At 47.4% G+C, this 18,083-nt stretch overlaps 1 protein-coding gene across 3 annotated transcripts; it reads left to right on the forward strand.

The window, feature by feature from the left end:
* Nucleotides 1-3,430: 3,430 nt before the first annotated feature.
* Nucleotides 3,431-15,538, forward strand: LOC135506274 (uncharacterized). Of its 3 annotated transcripts, XM_064925815.1 has the most exons (3): nucleotides 3,431-3,689; nucleotides 13,267-13,568; nucleotides 14,536-15,538. In XM_064925815.1, exons 1-3 carry the CDS (start codon nucleotides 3,443-3,445, stop codon nucleotides 14,662-14,664), a joined length of 678 nt encoding a protein of 225 aa, XP_064781887.1. In that variant the 5' UTR covers nucleotides 3,431-3,442; the 3' UTR covers nucleotides 14,665-15,538. The 3 variants fall into 3 exon arrangements, with proteins under 3 accessions (XP_064781887.1, XP_064781886.1, XP_064781888.1); XM_064925814.1 differs by having other exon boundaries at nucleotides 3,433-3,689; nucleotides 13,267-15,538; XM_064925816.1 differs by having other exon boundaries at nucleotides 3,436-3,596; nucleotides 13,267-15,538.
* Nucleotides 15,539-18,083: the final 2,545 nt, after the last annotated feature.

Here is an 18,083-nt window from a genome sequence, read left to right on the forward strand (position 1 = left end):
GCAGAATCAGGAGATAGGTTGGAGAAGGTATGAGCAGAGGGAAGAGATGATAGGATGGAAGAGGAGAGAGTAGCGGGGAGAGAGAGCGAAGGTTGGGACGGCGCGATACCATCCGAGTAGGGGCAGTGTGGGAAGTGTTGGATGAGAGCGAGAGGGAAAAGGATACAAGGTAGTGGTCGGAGACTTGGAGGGGAGTTGCAATGAGGTTAGTGGAAGAACAGCATCTAGTAAAGATGAGGTCGAGCGTATTGCCTGCCTTGTGAGTAGGGGGGAAGGTGAGAGGGTGAGGTCAAAAGAGGAGAGGAGTGGAAAGAAGGAGGCAGAGAGGAATGAGTCAAAGGTAGACGTGGGGAGGTTAAAGTCGCCCAGGACTGTGAGAGGTGAGCCGTCCTCAGGAAAGGAGCTTATCAAGGCATCAAGCTCATTGATGAACTCTCCGAGGGAACCTGGAGGGCGATAAATGATAAGGATGTTAAGCTTGAAAGGGCTGGTAACTGTGACAGCATGGAATTCAAAGGAGGCGATAGACAGATGGGTAAGGGGAGAAAGAGAGAATGACCACTTGGGAGAGATGAGGATCCCGGTGCCACCACCCCGCTGACCAGTAGCTCTCGTGGTGTGCGAGAACACGTGGGCGGACGAAGAGAGAGCAGTAGGAGTAGCAGTGTTGTCTGTGGTGATCCATGTTTCCGTCAGTGCCAAGAAGTCGAGGGACTGGAGGGAGGCATAGGCTGAGATGAACTCTGCCTTGTTGGCCGCAGATCGGCAGTTCCAGAGGCTACCGGAGACCTGGAACTCCACGTGGGTCGTGCGCGCTGGGACCACCAGATTAGGGTGGCCGCGGCCACGCGGTGTGGAGCGTTTGTATGGTCTGTGCAGAGAGGAGAGAACAGGGATAGATAGACACATAGTTGACAGGCTACAGAAGAGGCTACGCTAATGCAAAGGAGATTGGAATGACAAGTGGACTACACTTATCGAATGTTCAGAACGTTAAGCTTACGTAGCAAGAATCTTATTGACTAAAATGATTGAAATGATACAGTACTGCTGGAGTAGGCTAGCTGGCAGTGGCTACGTTGTTGACACTACACGAATCAAGTTGTTCCGTCGAGTGTAATAGTTTCTACAGTGCTGCTATTCGGGGGCTAGCTGGCTAGCTAGCAGTGTTGATTACGTAATGTTACGTTAAAAGAATGACAATAGCTGGCTAGCTAACCTAGAAAATCGCTCCAGACTACACAATTGTCTTAGATACAAAGACGGCCATGTAGCTAGCTAGCTACGATCAAACAAATCAAACCGTTGTACTGTAATGAAGTGAAATTAAAATGTGATACTACCTGTGGAGCGAGGCGGAATGTTGACCGGGTTGTTGAAGTTCAGTTCGGAAGACGTTGGCTAGCTGTTGGCTAGCTAGCTAGCATTGACTCCTACGTTAAGGACGACAAATAGCTGGCTAGCTAACCTCGGTAAATTAAGATAATCACTCTAAGTCTACACACTCTAAACTACACAATTACCTTGGATACGAAGACAGCAAAGACAACTATGTAGCTAGCTAACACTACACTAATCGAGTCGTTGAGTGTAATAGTTTCTACAGTGCTAGTGGACGTTAGCTAGCTGCTGTGCTAGTGGACGTTAGCTAGCTGCTGGGCAGAAAGCAGTGTAGACTACGTTAGGACGACGAAATACGATAATTACGCAATTATCTTTGATACAAAGACGGCTATGTAGCTAGCTAAGAAGAAATTGCTAAGATTAGACAAATCAAACCGTTGTACTATAATGAAATGTAATGAAAAGTTATGAAAAGTTATACTACCTGCGGACCGAAGTGTAGATGACTTCAGACTTGAGGTAAATAATACTTTTTTATACTTTTTTATAAATATAAATTGGTGAGGCGGGTTGTAGGAGAGTGTTTTGAGGACATTGACAAGGGTCCAGTCATCATGAACTGTGCGCCAGGCTCCAGGTTTAACCTGCTACGTCTGAGTTAAATAATGACTCAGGAGGCTACATGTCCTAAATTACTGCACAACGTTATCTTAACATGATCCACTGATGCTCGAGATCCTCATGAACCGTTTACAAGGACGCGAGACAACAACAACAACGCGAGAGAGGAAAGAAAGGGAACGGAATAATGTAAAAAATATGTAAGCTACAAATTGAAAAAACAACTAACACTAAAGTGACAGTTATATATATATATATGTCGATGTGGATGTTACTGATGGTGGCTACTGATAGTGGCTAATATTTAACATGAAACAAACTGTAAAATAAAATGGAGAAAAGACAGCTCATATCGTCTAAAACGCATACATGAAGTGGACAGCATCAGACCTGTCGATTGGGCCTCCAAATGTCATCCACACGAATTATGAGGGCACACAATTAAAATGTGGATCAGCTATTTATAGCCTACTGTGTCTTCACACGTCATCTTGATATGATTTTCAGTTTGCTTCCATATGACTGGTTTCACATTCATCTCCAGGGCTTGGTATTTACAATGTATTTACAGTCCCGTCTCCAAAAGGATTACTCATTTACCTAGCTTTTGTCAATGTATAAATGACAGTGCATGGATAATGCTGTTATTTATATCAGAAAAAAACAAAGCAGAAGTTTTTTCCACTTTGAACTGTAAAGTGCGCTGGACTTTATTGATGGTTTCTTCACGCATTAACGTGTTGGAATTAAATCAAGGTCACATGACGGCGAATCTGGTAGACAAAACTCACAATTTATTTTCTTAGCTCTCCACCCCGACCGAATAGCTGGTAAATATAATGCTACTCTCATGCCTATATTCAATGTAAAAATAGGAATAGAGAGAAAAGCCCATACAAAGGGAATTATGTTCCGTTTATGCTTAAATCAGGTCGACATTTGACCCAATGCTTCTCTGGTCACCTGACACAGCTCCCTGTCTGTCCAATTACAGCTGCAGGTAAGCAGACCTGTAGCTTAGAGCGCGCCACATCATACTGTAGTTTGGCTGGGTGAGATGGTACCGCCACACCAAGGTAACATTAGTTTCATACTGGATATTAGGTGATCTATCTGTTGAACCAAGCATGCCATGAATATGAACTGTATGTTATGTGAATCAGAGGAGGATGGAGAAAAATCCACATCTTGTGTTTTGTTGGAATTTAAGTCTTCTGATTCAGAATATATAATTACCATAGTAATGGCATGATTTGTTTTCAGAGCGATTGAAATCCAAAATCATATTTTATTTTATAAAACAAGTAATAAATACAACATGGATTGTTCTCCATCCAAACCTGATTCAGAATATATAATGTCCATAGTCAAGGTATGCTTGGTTCAAGAGCTATTGAGGAGAAAACCGAATCCATCGAATATCCAATATACAACTACGTTAACCAGGATCAAGAAGCGCACTTTGCCCTGTCGTGCGATGCCCATAGACTATCACACAGAGCCTCCTTATTGCATCAGGCATCGTCCACTCGGCAGAGAGACAGAAAGGACAGCTAGACTACATGTCATGGACTGGTGGACTACCCTGGCTGCGAGTATAGCCTTCCTCTGGCTGCTGTGTTATATCGACGGTAAGAGAACCTGGTTAGCAGAGGTATGGGAGCTTTCTTCGTCAAGGGAACGGTGCGGTATTGGCACGCGCACGGCTCTTCCTCCTTATTGCGGTATGATTACAGCTTTCATTACATTTGTTATAAATCGTTTAATTCATTAAACCATAGCAGCAACAACAACAACAACAAGAACAATACAACACCATACCTGGCGATTATACCAAACATTACGGAAATAAGAAAACGAAACAAGTAAGCCTACAGTTGTAGGAGCCAGCTAGAGTAGTGTTATAACAGGTGGAGGACCTAGTTAGAATAGTGTTATAACAGGTGGTGAACCCAGCTAGAGTAGTGGGTAGTGGTGAACCCAGCTAGAGTAGTGTTATAACAGGTGGTGAACCCAGCTAGAGTAGTGGGTAGTGGTGAACCCAGCTAGAGTAGTGGGTAGTGGTGGACCCAGCTAGAGTAGTGGGTAGTGGTGAACCCAGCTAGAGTAGTGTTATAACAGGTGGAGGACCTAGTTAGAGTAGTGTTATAACAGGTGGTGAACCCAGCTAGAGTAGTGGGTAGTGGTGAACCCAGCTAGAGTAGTGTTATAACAGGTGGAGGACCTAGTTAGAGTAGTGTTATAACAGGTGGTGAACCCAGCTAGAGTAGTGGGTAGTGGTGAACCCAGCTAGAGTAGTGTTATAACAGGTGGTGAACCCAGTTAGAGTAGTGTTATAACAGGTGGTGAACCCAGCTAGAGTAGTGGGTAGTGGTGAACCCAGCTAGAGTAGTGTTATAACAGGTGGAGGACCTAGTTAGAGTAGTGTTATAACAGGTGGTGAACCCAGCTAGAGTAGTGGGTAGTGGTGAACCCAGCTAGAGTAGTGGGTAGTGGTGAACCCAGCTAGAGTAGTGGGTAGTGGTGAACCCAGCTAGAGTAGTGAGTAGTGTTATAACAGGTGGTGAACCCAGCTAGAGTAGTGTGTAGTGGTGAACCCAGCTAGAGTAGTGGGTAGTGGTGAACCCAGCTAGAGTAGTGTTATAACAGGTGGTGAACCCGGCTAGAGTAGTGGGTAGTGGTGAACCCAGCTAGAGTAGTGTTATAACAGGTGGTGAACCTAGTTAGAGTAGTGTTATAACAGGTGGAGGACCTAGTTAGAGTAGTGGGTAGGGGTGAACCCAGCTAGAGTAGTGTTATAACAGGTGGTGAACCCGGCTAGAGTAGTGGGTAGTGGTGAACCCAGCTAGAGTAGTGTTATAACAGGTGGTGAACCCAGCTAGAGTAGTGGGTAGTGGTGAACCCAGCTAGAGTAGTGGGTAGTGTTATAACAGGTGGTGAACCCAGCTAGAGTAGTGTGTAGTGGTGAACCCAGCTAGAGTAGTGGGTAGTGGTGAACCCAGCTAGAGTAGTGGGTAGTGGTGAACCCAGCTAGAGTAGTGGGTAGTGGTGGACCCAGCTAAAGTAGTGTTATAACAGGTGGTGAGCCCAGCTAGAGTAGTGGGTAGTGGTGAACCCAGCTAGAGTAGTGGGTAGTGGTGGACCCAGCTAGAGTAGTGGGTAGTGGTGAACCCAGCTAGAGTAGTGTTATAACAGGTGGTGAACCCAGCTAGAGTAGTGTTATAACAGGTGGTGAACCCAGCTAGAGTAGTGTTATAACAGGTGGTGAACCCAGCTAGAGTAGTGGGTAGTGGTGAACCCAGCTAGAGTAGTGGGTAGGGGTGAACCCAGCTAGAGTAGTGGGTAGTGGTGAACCCAGCTAGAGTAGTGGGTAGTGGTGGACCCAGCTAGAGTAGTGTTATAACAGGTGGTGAACCCAGTTAGAGTAGTGTTATAACAGGTGGTGAACCCAGCTAGAGTAGTGGGTAGTGGTGAACCCAGCTAGAGTAGTGTTATAACAGGTGGAGAACCCAGCTAGAGTAGTGTTATAACAGGTGGAGGACCTAGTTAGAGTAGTGTTATAACAGGTGGTGAACCCAGCTAGAGTAGTGGGTAGTGGTGAACCCAGCTAGAGTAGTGTTATAACAGGTGGTGAACCCAGCTAGAGTAGTGGGTAGTGGTGAACCCAGCTCGAGTAGTGGGTAGTGGTGAACCCAGCTAGAGTAGTGTTATAACAGGTGGTGAACCCAGCTAGAGTAGTGGGTAGTGGTGAACCCAGCTAGAGTAGTGGGTAGTGGTGAACCCAGCTAGAGTAGTGGGTAGTGGTGAACCCAGCTAGAGTAGTGGGTAGTGGTGAACCCAGCTAGAGTAGTGAGTAGTGTTATAACAGGTGGTGAACCCAGCTAGAGTAGTGTGTAGTGGTGAACCCAGCTAGAGTAGTGGGTAGTGGTGAACCCAGCTAGAGTAGTGTTATAACAGGTGGTGAACCCGGCTACAGTAGTGGGTAGTGGTGAACCCAGCTAGAGTAGTGTTATAACAGGTGGTGAACCCAGCTAGAGTAGTGGGTAGTGGTGAACCCAGCTAGAGTAGTGTTATAACAGGTGGTGAACCCAGCTAGAGTAGTGGGTAGTGGTGAACCCAGCTAGAGTAGTGGGTAGTGGTGAACCCAGCTAGAGTAGTGTTATAACAGGTGGTGAACCCAGCTAGAGTAGTGTTATAACAGGTGGTGAACCCAGCTAGAGTAGTGGGTAGTGGTGAACCCAGCTAGAGTAGTGTTATAACAGGTGGTGAACCCAGCTAGAGTAGTGGGTAGTGGTGAACCCAGCTAGAGTAGTGTTATAACAGGTGGTGAACCCAGCTAGAGTAGTGGGTAGTGGTGGACCCAGCTAGAGTAGTGTTATAACAGGTGGTGAACCCAGCTAGAGTAGTGGGTAGTGGTGAACCCAGCTAGAGTAGTGTTATAACAGGTGGTGAACCCAGCTAGAGTAGTGTGTAGTGGTGAACCCAGCTAGAGTAGTGGGTAGTGGTGGACCCAGCTATAGTAGTGGGTAGGGGTGAACCCAGCTAGAGTAGTGGGTAGTGGTGAACCCAGCTAGAGTAGTGGGTAGTGGTGGACCCAGCTAGAGTAGTGTTATAACAGGTGGTGAACCCAGTTAGAGTAGTGTTATAACAGGTGGTGAACCAAGCTAGAGTAGTGGGTAGTGGTGAACCCAGCTAGAGTAGTGTTATAACAGGTGGAGAACCCAGCTAGAGTAGTGTTATAACAGGTGGAGGACCTAGTTAGAGTAGTGTTATAACAGGTGGTGAACCCAGCTAGAGTAGTGGGTAGTGGTGAACCCAGCTAGAGTAGTGTTATAACAGGTGGTGAACCCAGCTAGAGTAGTGGGTAGTGGTGAACCCAGCTAGAGTAGTGTTATAACAGGTGGTGAACCCAGCTAGAGTAGTGGGTAGTGGTGAACCCAGCTAGAGTAGTGGGTAGTGGTGAACCCAGCTAGAGTAGTGAGTAGTGTTATAACAGGTGGTGAACCCAGCTAGAGTAGTGTGTAGTGGTGAACCCAGCTAGAGTAGTGGGTAGTGGTGAACCCAGCTAGAGTAGTGTTATAACAGGTGGTGAACCCGGCTACAGTAGTGGGTAGTGGTGAACCCAGCTAGAGTAGTGTTATAACAGGTGGTGAACCCAGCTAGAGTAGTGGGTAGTGGTGAACCCAGCTAGAGTAGTGTTATAACAGGTGGTGAACCCAGCTAGAGTAGTGGGTAGTGGTGAACCCAGCTAGAGTAGTGGGTAGTGGTGAACCCAGCTAGAGTAGTGTTATAACAGGTGGTGAACCCAGCTAGAGTAGTGTTATAACAGGTGGTGAACCCAGCTAGAGTAGTGGGTAGTGGTGAACCCAGCTAGAGTAGTGTTATAACAGGTGGTGAACCCAGCTAGAGTAGTGGGTAGTGGTGAACCCAGCTAGAGTAGTGTTATAACAGGTGGTGAACCCAGCTAGAGTAGTGGGTAGTGGTGGACCCAGCTAGAGTAGTGTTATAACAGGTGGTGAACCCAGCTAGAGTAGTGGGTAGTGGTGAACCCAGCTAGAGTAGTGTTATAACAGGTGGTGAACCCAGCTAGAGTAGTGGGTAGTGGTGGACCCAGCTAGAGTAGTGGGTAGTGGTGGACCCAGCTACAGTAGTGTTATAACAGGTGGTGAACCCAGCTAGAGTGGTGGGTAGTGGTGAACCCAGCTAGAGTAGTGTTATAACAGGTGTTGAACCCAGCTAGAGTAGTGGGTAGTGGTGAACCCAGCTAGAGTAGTGTTATAACAGGTGGTGAACCCAGCTAGAGTAGTGGGTAGTGGTGAACCCAGCTAGAGTAGTGGGTAGTGGTGGACCCAGCTAGAGTAGTGTTATAACAGGTGGTGAGCCCAGCTAGAGTAGTGGGTAGTGGTGAACCCAGCTCGAGTAGTGGGTAGTGGTGAACCCAGCTAGAGTAGTGGGTAGTGGTGAACCCAGCTAGAGTAGTGGGTAGTGGTGAACCCAGCTAGAGTAGTGAGTAGTGTTATAACAGGTGGTGAACCCAGCTAGAGTAGTGTGTAGTGGTGAACCCAGCTAGAGTAGTGGGTAGTGGTGAACCCAGCTAGAGTAGTGTTATAACAGGTGGTGAACCCGGCTAGTGGGTAGCTACAGTAGTGGGTAGTGGTGAACCCAGCTAGAGTAGTGTTATAACAGGTGGTGAACCCAGCTAGAGTAGTGGGTAGTGGTGAACCCAGCTAGAGTAGTGTTATAACAGGTGGTGAACCCAGCTAGAGTAGTGGGTAGTGGTGAACCCAGCTAGAGTAGTGGGTAGTGGTGAACCCAGCTAGAGTAGTGTTATAACAGGTGGTGAACCCAGCTAGAGTAGTGTTATAACAGGTGGTGAACCCAGCTAGAGTAGTGGGTAGTGGTGAACCCAGCTAGAGTAGTGTTATAACAGGTGGTGAACCCAGCTAGAGTAGTGGGTAGTGGTGAACCCAGCTAGAGTAGTGTTATAACAGGTGGTGAACCCAGCTAGAGTAGTGGGTAGTGGTGGACCCAGCTAGAGTAGTGTTATAACAGGTGGTGAACCCAGCTAGAGTAGTGGGTAGTGGTGAACCCAGCTAGAGTAGTGTTATAACAGGTGGTGAACCCAGCTAGAGTAGTGGGTAGTGGTGGACCCAGCTAGAGTAGTGGGTAGTGGTGGACCCAGCTACAGTAGTGTTATAACAGGTGGTGAACCCAGCTAGAGTGGTGGGTAGTGGTGAACCCAGCTAGAGTAGTGTTATAACAGGTGTTGAACCCAGCTAGAGTAGTGGGTAGTGGTGAACCCAGCTAGAGTAGTGTTATAACAGGTGGTGAACCCAGCTAGAGTAGTGGGTAGTGGTGAACCCAGCTAGAGTAGTGGGTAGTGGTGGACCCAGCTAGAGTAGTGTTATAACAGGTGGTGAGCCCAGCTAGAGTAGTGGGTAGTGGTGAACCCAGCTCGAGTAGTGGGTAGTGGTGAACCCAGCTAGAGTAGTGGGTAGTGGTGAACCCAGCTAGAGTAGTGGGTAGTGGTGAACCCAGCTAGAGTAGTGAGTAGTGTTATAACAGGTGGTGAACCCAGCTAGAGTAGTGTGTAGTGGTGAACCCAGCTAGAGTAGTGGGTAGTGGTGAACCCAGCTAGAGTAGTGTTATAACAGGTGGTGAACCCGGCTACAGTAGTGGGTAGTGGTGAACCCAGCTAGAGTAGTGTTATAACAGGTGGTGAACCCAGCTAGAGTAGTGGGTAGTGGTGAACCCAGCTAGAGTAGTGTTATAACAGGTGGTGAACCCAGCTAGAGTAGTGGGTAGTGGTGAACCCAGCTAGAGTAGTGTTATAACAGGTGGTGAACCCAGCTAGAGTAGTGTTATAACAGGTGGTGAACCCAGCTAGAGTAGTGGGTAGTGGTGAACCCAGCTAGAGTAGTGTTATAACAGGTGGTGAACCCAGCTAGAGTAGTGTTATAACAGGTGGTGAACCCAGCTAGAGTAGTGGGTAGTGGTGAACCCAGCTAGAGTAGTGTTATAACAGGTGGTGAACCCAGCTAGAGTAGTGGGTAGTGGTGAACCCAGCTAGAGTAGTGTTATAACAGGTGGTGAACCCAGCTAGAGTAGTGGGTAGTGGTGGACCCAGCTAGAGTAGTGTTATGCCCTGCTGTCTGTCTGGCTGGCACAGGTGGTGAACCCAGCTAGAGTAGTGGGTAGTGGTGAACCCAGCTAGAGTAGTGTTATAACAGGTGGTGAACCCAGCTAGAGTAGTGGGTAGTGGTGGACCCAGCTAGAGTAGTGGGTAGTGGTGGACCCAGCTACAGTAGTGTTATAACAGGTGGTGAACCCAGTTAGAGTAGTGGGTAGTGGTGGACCCAGCTACAGTAGTGTTATAACAGGTGGTGAACCCAGCTAGAGTAGTGAGTAGTGGTGAACCCAGCTAGAGTAGTGGGTAGTGGTGAACCCAGCTAGAGTAGTGTTATAACAGGTGGTGAACCCAGCTAGAGTAGTGGGTAGTGGTGGACCCAGCTAGAGTAGTGTTATAACAGGTGGTGAACCCAGCTAGAGTAGTGGGTAGTGGTGAACCCAGCTAGAGTAGTGTTATAACAGGTGGTGAACCCAGCTAGAGTAGTGTTATAACAGGTGGTGAACCCAGCTAGAGTAGTGTTATAACAGGTGGTTGAACCCAGCTAGAGTAGTGGGTAGGGGTGAACCCAGCTAGAGTAGTGGGTAGGGGTGAACCCAGCTAGAGTAGTGGGTAGTGGTGGACCCAGCTAGAGTATTGTTATAACAGGTGGTGAACCCAGCTAGAGTAGTGGGTAGTGGTGGACCCAGCTAGAGTATTGTTATAACAGGTGGAGAACCCAGCTAGAGTAGTGTTATAACAGGTGGAGGACCTAGTTAGAGTAGTGTTATAACAGGTGGTGAACCCAGCTAGAGTAGTGGGTAGTGGTGAACCCAGCTAGAGTAGTGTTATAACAGGTGTTGAACCCAGCTAGAGTATTGCTATAACAGGTGTTGAACCCAGCTAGAGTAGTGTTATAACAGGTGTTGAACCCAGCTAGAGTAGTGTTATAACAGGTGGTGAACCCAGCTAGAGTAGTGGGTAGTGGTGAACCCAGCTAGAGTAGTGTTATAACAGCTGGGGAACCCAGCTAGAGTAGTGGGTAGTGGTGAACTCAGCTAGAGTAGTGGGTAGTGGTGAACGCAGCTAGAGTAGTGTTATAACAAGTGGTGAACCCAGCTAGAGTAGTGTTATAACAAGTGGTGAACCCAGCTAGAGTAGTGTTATAACAGGTGGTGAACCCAGCTAGAGTAGTGTGTAGTGGTGAACCCAGCTAGAGTAGTGGGTAGGGGTGAACCCAGCTAGAGTAGTGAGTAGTGTTATAACAGGTGGTGAACCCAGCTCGAGTAGTGGGTAGTGGTGAACCCAGCTAGAGTAGTGGGTAGGGGTGAACCCAGCTAGAGTAGTGTTATAACAGGTGGTGAACCCAGCTAGAGTAGTGGGTAGTGGTGAACCCAGCTAGAGTAGTGTTATAACAGGTGGTGAACCTAGTTAGAGTAGTGTTATAACAGGTGGAGGACCTAGTTAGAGTAGTGTTATAACAGGTGGAGGACCTAGTTAGAGTAGTGTTATAACAGGTGGTGAACCCAGCTCGAGTAGTGGGTAGTGGTGAACCCAGCTAGAGTAGTGGGTAGTGGTGAACCCAGCTAGAGTAGTGGGTAGTGGTGAACCCAGCTAGAGTAGTGTTATAACAGGTGGAGGACCTAGTTAGAGTAGTGTTATAACAGGTGGTGATCCCAGCTCGAGTAGTGGGTAGTGGTGAACCCAGCTAGAGTAGTGTTATAACAGGTGGTGAACCCAGCTAGAGTAGTGGGTAGTGGTGAACCCAGCTAGAGTAGTGTTATAACAGGTGTTGAACCCAGCTAGAGTAGTGTTATAACAGGTGGTGAACCCAGCTAGAGTAGTGGGTAGTGGTGAACCCAGCTAGAGTAGTGGGTAGTGGTGAACCCAGCTGGAGTAGTGTTATAACAGGTGGTGAACCCAGCTCGAGTAGTGGGTAGTGGTGAACCCAGCTAGAGTAGTGGGTAGTGGTGGACCCAGCTAGAGTAGTGTTATAACAGGTGGTGAACCCAGCTAGAGTAGTGGGTAGTGGTGAACCCAGCTAGAGTAGTGGGTAGTGGTGAACCCAGCTAGAGTAGTGTTATAACAGGTGGTGAACCCAGTTAGAGTAGTGTTATAACAGGTGGTGAACCCAGCTAGAGTAGTGGGTAGTGGTGAACCCAGCTAGAGTAGTGGGTAGTGGTGGACCCAGCTAGAGTAGTGGGTAGTGGTGAACCCAGCTAGAGTAGTGGGTAGTGGTGGACCCAGCTAAAGTAGTGTTATAACAGGTGGTGAACCCAGCTAGAGTAGTGGGTAGTTGTGAACCCAGCTAGAGTAGTGAGTAGTGGTGAACCCAGCTAGAGTAGTGGGTAGTGGTGAACCCAGCTAGAGTAGTGTTATAACAGGTGGTGAACTGGCAGTCTGTCTGTGTCTGTCTGTGTGTCTGTGTCTGGCAGTCTGTCTGTCTGTCTCTATGCCCTGTTGTCTGTCTGGCCATCTGGCAGTCTGTCTGTGTTTAGCAGTCTGTCTCTCTGGCAGTCTGTCTCTATGCCCCGCTGTCTGTCTGGCTGGCAGTCTGTCTGTGTCTGGGTGTGCTTGTCTGGCTGGCAGTCTGTGTGTATGCCCTGCTGTCTGTCTGGCTGGCAGTCTGTATGTATGCCCCGCTGTCTGTCTGGCAGTCTGTATGTATGCCTTGCTGTCTGTCTGGCAGTCTGTATGTATGCCCTGCTGTCTGTCTGGCTGGCAGTCTGTATGTATGCCCTGCAGTCTGTCTGGCTGGCAGTCTGTATGTATGCCCCGCTGTCTGTCTGTCTGGCTGGCAGTCTGTATGTATGCCCCGCTGTCTGTCGGGCTGGCAGTCTGTATGTATGCCCCGCTGTCTGTCTGTCTGGCAGTCTGTATGTATGCCCTGCTGTCTGTCTGTCTGGCAGTCTGTATGTATGCCCGTCTGTCTGTCTGGCAGTCTGTATGTATGCCCTGCTGTCTGTCGGGCTGGCAGTCTGTATGTATGCCCCGCTGTCTGTCTGTCTGGCAGTCTGTATGTATGCCCTGCTGTCTGTCTGTCTGGCAGTCTGTATGTATGCCCGTCTGTCTGTCTGGCAGTCTGTATGTATGCCCGTCTGTCTGGCTGGCAGTCTGTATGTATGCCCTGCTGTCTGTCTGTCTGGCAGTCTGTATGTATGCCCGTCTGTCTGGCTGGCAGTCTGTATGTATGCCCTGCAGTCTGTCTGGCTGGCAGTCTGTATGTATGCCTCACTGTCTGTCTGGCTGGCAGTCTGTATGTATGCCTCACTGTCTGTCTGGCTGGCAGTCTGTATGTATGCCCTGCTGTCTGTCTGGCTGGCAGTCTGTATGTATGCCCTGTAGTCTGTCTGTCGGTCTGTTTTTTTAAATAATTTATATATTTCACCTTTATTTAACCAGGTTGGCCAGTTGAGAACAAGTTCTCATTTACAACTGAGACCTGGCCAAGATAAAACAAAGCAGTGCGACACAGACAACAACACAGAGTTACACATGGAATAAACAATAAACAAGCCAATAACACAAAGTCAACACACAGTAGTAGTGGTATTGAATCAGGTGAGACTCGTCAGCCTTAATCAAAGCAGATGAATTAATCGGATGTTAAACAGTGTTTGGAGCCTAATGCCTCCTGACTCTAAGCAGCTGACCTGGTTAGTAACCGGGGGTTACCTTTTATCTCCTATCTCCAGGCAACGCCGTCCTGGAGCTGCGGCTCCTCCTCCACGCCCTCACCAAAGCAGCGTGCCACCTGTACCTGGCCGTGCTCCCACTGCGGCGCGCCGCACTGCACCTTGTCCGCTTTGTCTGTCACCTGGTAAACCATGGCCCCGCCTCCGCTGGCCGGGCGTCTCCTCTTCTCCTCGAGGGGGTGTGTGTGATATGTGAAGCGGTACCAGACCTGCTGGGAGCCGGGCTCAGTCTGTGTGCAGTAGTCTGTCACATCCTACAGGGGGTACTGTTCCTGCTGGCCGCCACGGTGAGGTCGGTCCAGGTGAGTGTTCTGGCCCAGATGGACGGGGAGAAGGAGAGGTGGGAGAAGGAGCAGCATCAAGCTCGGCAGGACGAGAGGAGACAGAACTCTGGGGTGGTGGAATACCTGTCTGTGTTCTGTCAAGACCCCATCAGTTCACTACGACTCAGAGTGGACATGATCAATAGATAACATCACCGTCTGTCTGTCTGTCTGTCTGTCTGTCTGTAAAGGTGGACATTATCAATAGATAACATCACCGTCTGTCTGTGTGTCTGTAAAGGTGGACATGATCAATAGATAACATCTCTGTCTGTCTGTCTGTCTGTCTGTCTGTAAAGGTGGACATTATCAATAGATAACATCACCGTCTGTCTGTCTGTCTGTCTGTCTGTCTGTCTGTCTGTCTGTCTGTCTGTCTGTCTGTAAAGGTGGACATTATCAATAGATAACATCACCGTCTGTCTGTCTGTCTGTCTATAAAGGTGGACATGATCAATAGATAACATCACCGTCTGTCTGTCTGTCTGTCTGTCTGTCTGTCAGCGTTGGGCTCAATTCAGACTTGAGTTACGAATACTTAAAATTCTAATTAAATTCTTGAATTTGAATTGAAGTAGTAAACAGGATGCAGAATTGAAATTAGAATGAAAGGAAATAGAATTGAATTCAGTGAAATTCAAATGCCTCTTGTATTGTATATTAGGTGTAGTCTATAACTATATATATATTTATCACGTAAAACATGTCATTATATACATGCCTAATTAAATAAAGGTTAAATTAAATAAATACGTATACATGCATATAAAATATTGTTGAAACAGTAGATTTTTAGGACAAACTCTCTTCCAATTAATGATCTAGGACAACAAATCCTGTATGCAAATATTCTGTTTTCATTAATCACTTATTAATCACATATATATATATATATATACAATTACTGTATACATAAAACATTAGTTTCACCCCTTTTTTCCCACAGAACAGCCTCCATTTGTCGGGCAGGGACTCTACAAGATATCAAATGTGTTCATCAGGGATGCTGGCCCATGTTGTCACAGGGATGCTGGCCCATGTTGTCACAGGGATGCTGGCCCATGTTGTCATTTAGCAGACGCTCTTATCCAGAGCGACTTACAAATTGTCCCACACCATGGATCATTGAGCTCCTTCAACATGTAATCTGTCTTTCTACTCTTTTCTAACTTGTCAGAGCCTTTCTTCACGGCAGCTTGGGGATTGTTGTGCTCATTGACTTGGACTATAAAGTGTTTAGGGGCCAGTTCAGATCAGGTTGAATTGGACTTTAAAGGGTTTAGGGGCCAGTTCAGATCAGGTTGCCATCTGACTGAGAAACAGCAACAACAGCAGGGTTCAGCTCTGGAGTGGAGGGTACTGTCGGTTACTGTCTGTTAATGTTAGTCTGTTGATGTTACTGTCTGTTACAGGCAGTCACTGTTACCGTCTGTTGTTGTTACTGTCTGTTACAGGCAGTCACTGTTACCGTCTGTTGATGTTACTGTCTGTTACAGGCATTCACTGTTACCGTCTGTTGTTGTTACTGTCTGTTACAGGCAGTCACTGTTACCGTCTGTTGATGTTACCGTCTGTTGTTGTTACTGTCTGTTACAGGCAGTCACTGTTACCGTCTGTTGATGTTACCGTCTGTTGTTGTTACTGTCTGTTACAGGCAGTCACTGTTACCGTCTGTTGATGTTACTGTCTGTTGATGTTACTGTCTGTTGTTGTTACTGTCTGTTACAGGCAGTCACTGTTACCGTATGTTGATGTTACTGTCTGTTGTTGTCAGTGACTGTCATTTACTCTCCAATACTGACTGTTACAATCCTTTAATGTCCGTTACTGCTCACGATGACCAGCATCCCCATGCTACGTAAGGAAGGGGGGAGGCCAACATTAGAGGGAACAGTCTTTGCTGTACATGTTGAAATAAAACATGGAAATGAATTCCAAATCAAATGGTGCATCTCTGACATGTTTTTGCCTTTATCATATTGATTCATTGGTATGATGAATTACATCGAAATCTTGTTGAACTAACCCACTCAGATAGTGTTATGACTCCGTGGTTAGTCTGCCATGTAGTGGCCTCCAGCATAAATGTCCAGACTCCAAACACACTCTGTGGTTAGTCTGCCATCTAGTGGCCTTCAGCGGAAATGTCCAGACTCCAAACACACTCTGTGGTTAGTCTGCCATCTAGTGGCCTCGAGCAGAAGTGTCCAGAGTCCACACTCATTCACGTCACTGATTCCACTTGATCCGATCAGTAGATTTCAGAGATGGTAACTGAAATCATACTAAGACTAGGGTTTCTTGAGCGTGAATAAAACAAACACATACAAATCAAATGTTATTGGTCACATACACATGGTCAGCAGATGTCATTGCAAGTGTAGCGAAATGCTTCTAGATCCGACAGTGCAGTAATATCTAACAGGTAATATCGAACAATTCCACAACAACCTAATGTCAGACAAATTTAAAAACAAAACCTAAAAGACACAATCTAGTAAAGGAAGGGGATGAGAATATAGAAGTATAAAATATATGGATGAGCAGTGAATGAGTGGCTAAGAGACAATAGATAGTAAAGAAAAGATAGTGAAGTATAGACACTACCGTTCAAAAGTTTGGGTTCACTTCGAAATGTCATTGTTTTTGAAAGAAAAGCAATTTTTTTGTCCATTAAAATAACATCAAATTGATCGGATATACAGTGCAGTCAACCCGGAATATATCGCAGTTCACATGATCGAATCAGTCTTAAAGCGTGGAATCCAATTGATCAGACCAGCATTGGATAGACCTAAGCACAGGCGCTTCCTGTTTTAGTGTCTGCCTATCGGAGGGGAGCAAAAGAATGGAGTCATGGCCAGATTTGCTAAAAGGAGGGCAGGGAGGGCCTTGTATGCATCGCAGAAGTTAGATTAGCGGTGGTAAATCAAACCAAATGTATTTATATAGCCCTTCGTACATCAGCTGATATCTCAAAGTGCTGTACAGAAACCCAGCCTAAAACCCCAAACAGCAAGCAAGCAGGTGTAGAAGCACGGTGGCTAGGAAAAACTCACTAGAAAGGCCAAAACCTAGGAAGAAACCTAGAGAGGAACCAGGCTATGTGGGGTGGCCAGTACTCTTCTGGCTGTGCCGGGTGGAGATTATAACAGAACATGGCCAAGATGTTAAAATGTTCATAAATGACCCAAGCCAGTATTGTCCAAGCCCGAGACTGGGTTATCCAAGCCAGTGTTGTCCAAGCCCGAGACTGGGTTATCCAAGCCAGTGTTGTCCAAGCCCGAGACTGGGTTATCCAAGCCTGAGACCGGGTTATCCAAGCCAGTGTTATTCAAGCCTGAGACCGGGTTATCCAAGCCAGAGACCAGGTTATCCAGTCCAGTGTTATCCAAGCCAGAGACAAGGTTATCCAAGCCAGTGTTTTCCAAGCCCGAGACTGGGTTATCCAAGCCTGAGACCGGGTTATCCAAGCCAGTGTTATTCAAGCCTGAGACCGGGTTATCCAAGCCAGAGACCAGGTTATCCAGTCCAGTGTTATCCAAGCCAGAGACAAGGTTATCCAAGCCAGTGTTTTCCAAGCCAGAGACCGGGTTATCCAAGCCAGTGTTTTCGAAGCCAGAGACTGGGTTATACAAGCCAGTGTTTTCCAGGCCCGAGACTGGGTTATCCAAGCCAGTGTTGTCCAAGCCCGAGACTGGGTTATCCAAGCCAGTGTTATCCAAGCCAGAGACCGGGTTATCCAAGCCAGTGTTTTCCAAGCCAGAGACCGGGTTATCCAAGCCAGTGTTGTCCAAGCCCGAGACTGGGTTATCCAAGCCAGTCTTGTCCAAGCCCGAGACTGGGTTATCCAAGCCAGTGTTATCCAAGCCAGAGACCGGGTTATCCAAGCCCGAGTCTGGGTTATCCAAGCCAGTGTTATTCAAGCCTGAGACCGGGTTATCCAAGCCCGAGACTGGGTTATCCAGTCCAGTGTTATTCAAGCCTGAGACCAGGTTATCCAAGCCAGTGTTTTCCAAGCCAGAGACTGGGTTATACAAGCCAGTGTTTTCCAGGCCCGAGACTGGGTTATCCAAGCCAGTGTTGTCCAAGCCCGAGACTGGGTTATCCAAGCCAGTGTTATTCAAGCCTGAGACCAGGTTATCCAAGCCAGTGTTTTCCAAGCCAGAGACTGGGTTATACAAGCCAGTGTTTTCCAGGCCCGAGACTGGGTTATCCAAGCCAGTGTTGTCCAAGCCCGAGACTGGGTTATCCAAGCCAGTGTTATCCAAGCCAGAGACCGGGTTATCCAAGCCAGTGTTTTCCAAGCCAGAGACCGGGTTATCCAAGCCAGAGACTGGGTTATCCACGCCAGTGTTATCCAAGCCTGAGACTGGGTTATCCAAGCCAGTGTTGTCCAAGCCCGAGACTGGGTTATCCAAGCCAGTCTTGTCCAAGCCCGAGACTGGGTTATCCAAGCCAGTGTTATCCAAGCCAGAGACCGGGTTATCCAAG

This window comes from Oncorhynchus masou, chromosome 19, assembly GCF_036934945.1.
Source record: "Oncorhynchus masou masou isolate Uvic2021 chromosome 19, UVic_Omas_1.1, whole genome shotgun sequence".
Classification (NCBI taxonomy): Eukaryota; Metazoa; Chordata; class Actinopteri; order Salmoniformes; family Salmonidae; genus Oncorhynchus; species Oncorhynchus masou.

What these genes read in the sequence shown, in the direction of transcription:
- LOC135506274 (XM_064925814.1), top strand. Translation starts at nt 3,443, where the DNA reads ATGCCCATAGACTATCACACAGAGCCTCCTTATTGCATCAGGCATCGT. An exon ending in GGCTCTTCCTCCTTATTGCG is followed by an intron (nt 3,690 to 13,266) that starts GTATGATTACAG and finishes TCCTATCTCCAG; the next exon opens with GCAACGCCGTCCTGGAGCTG.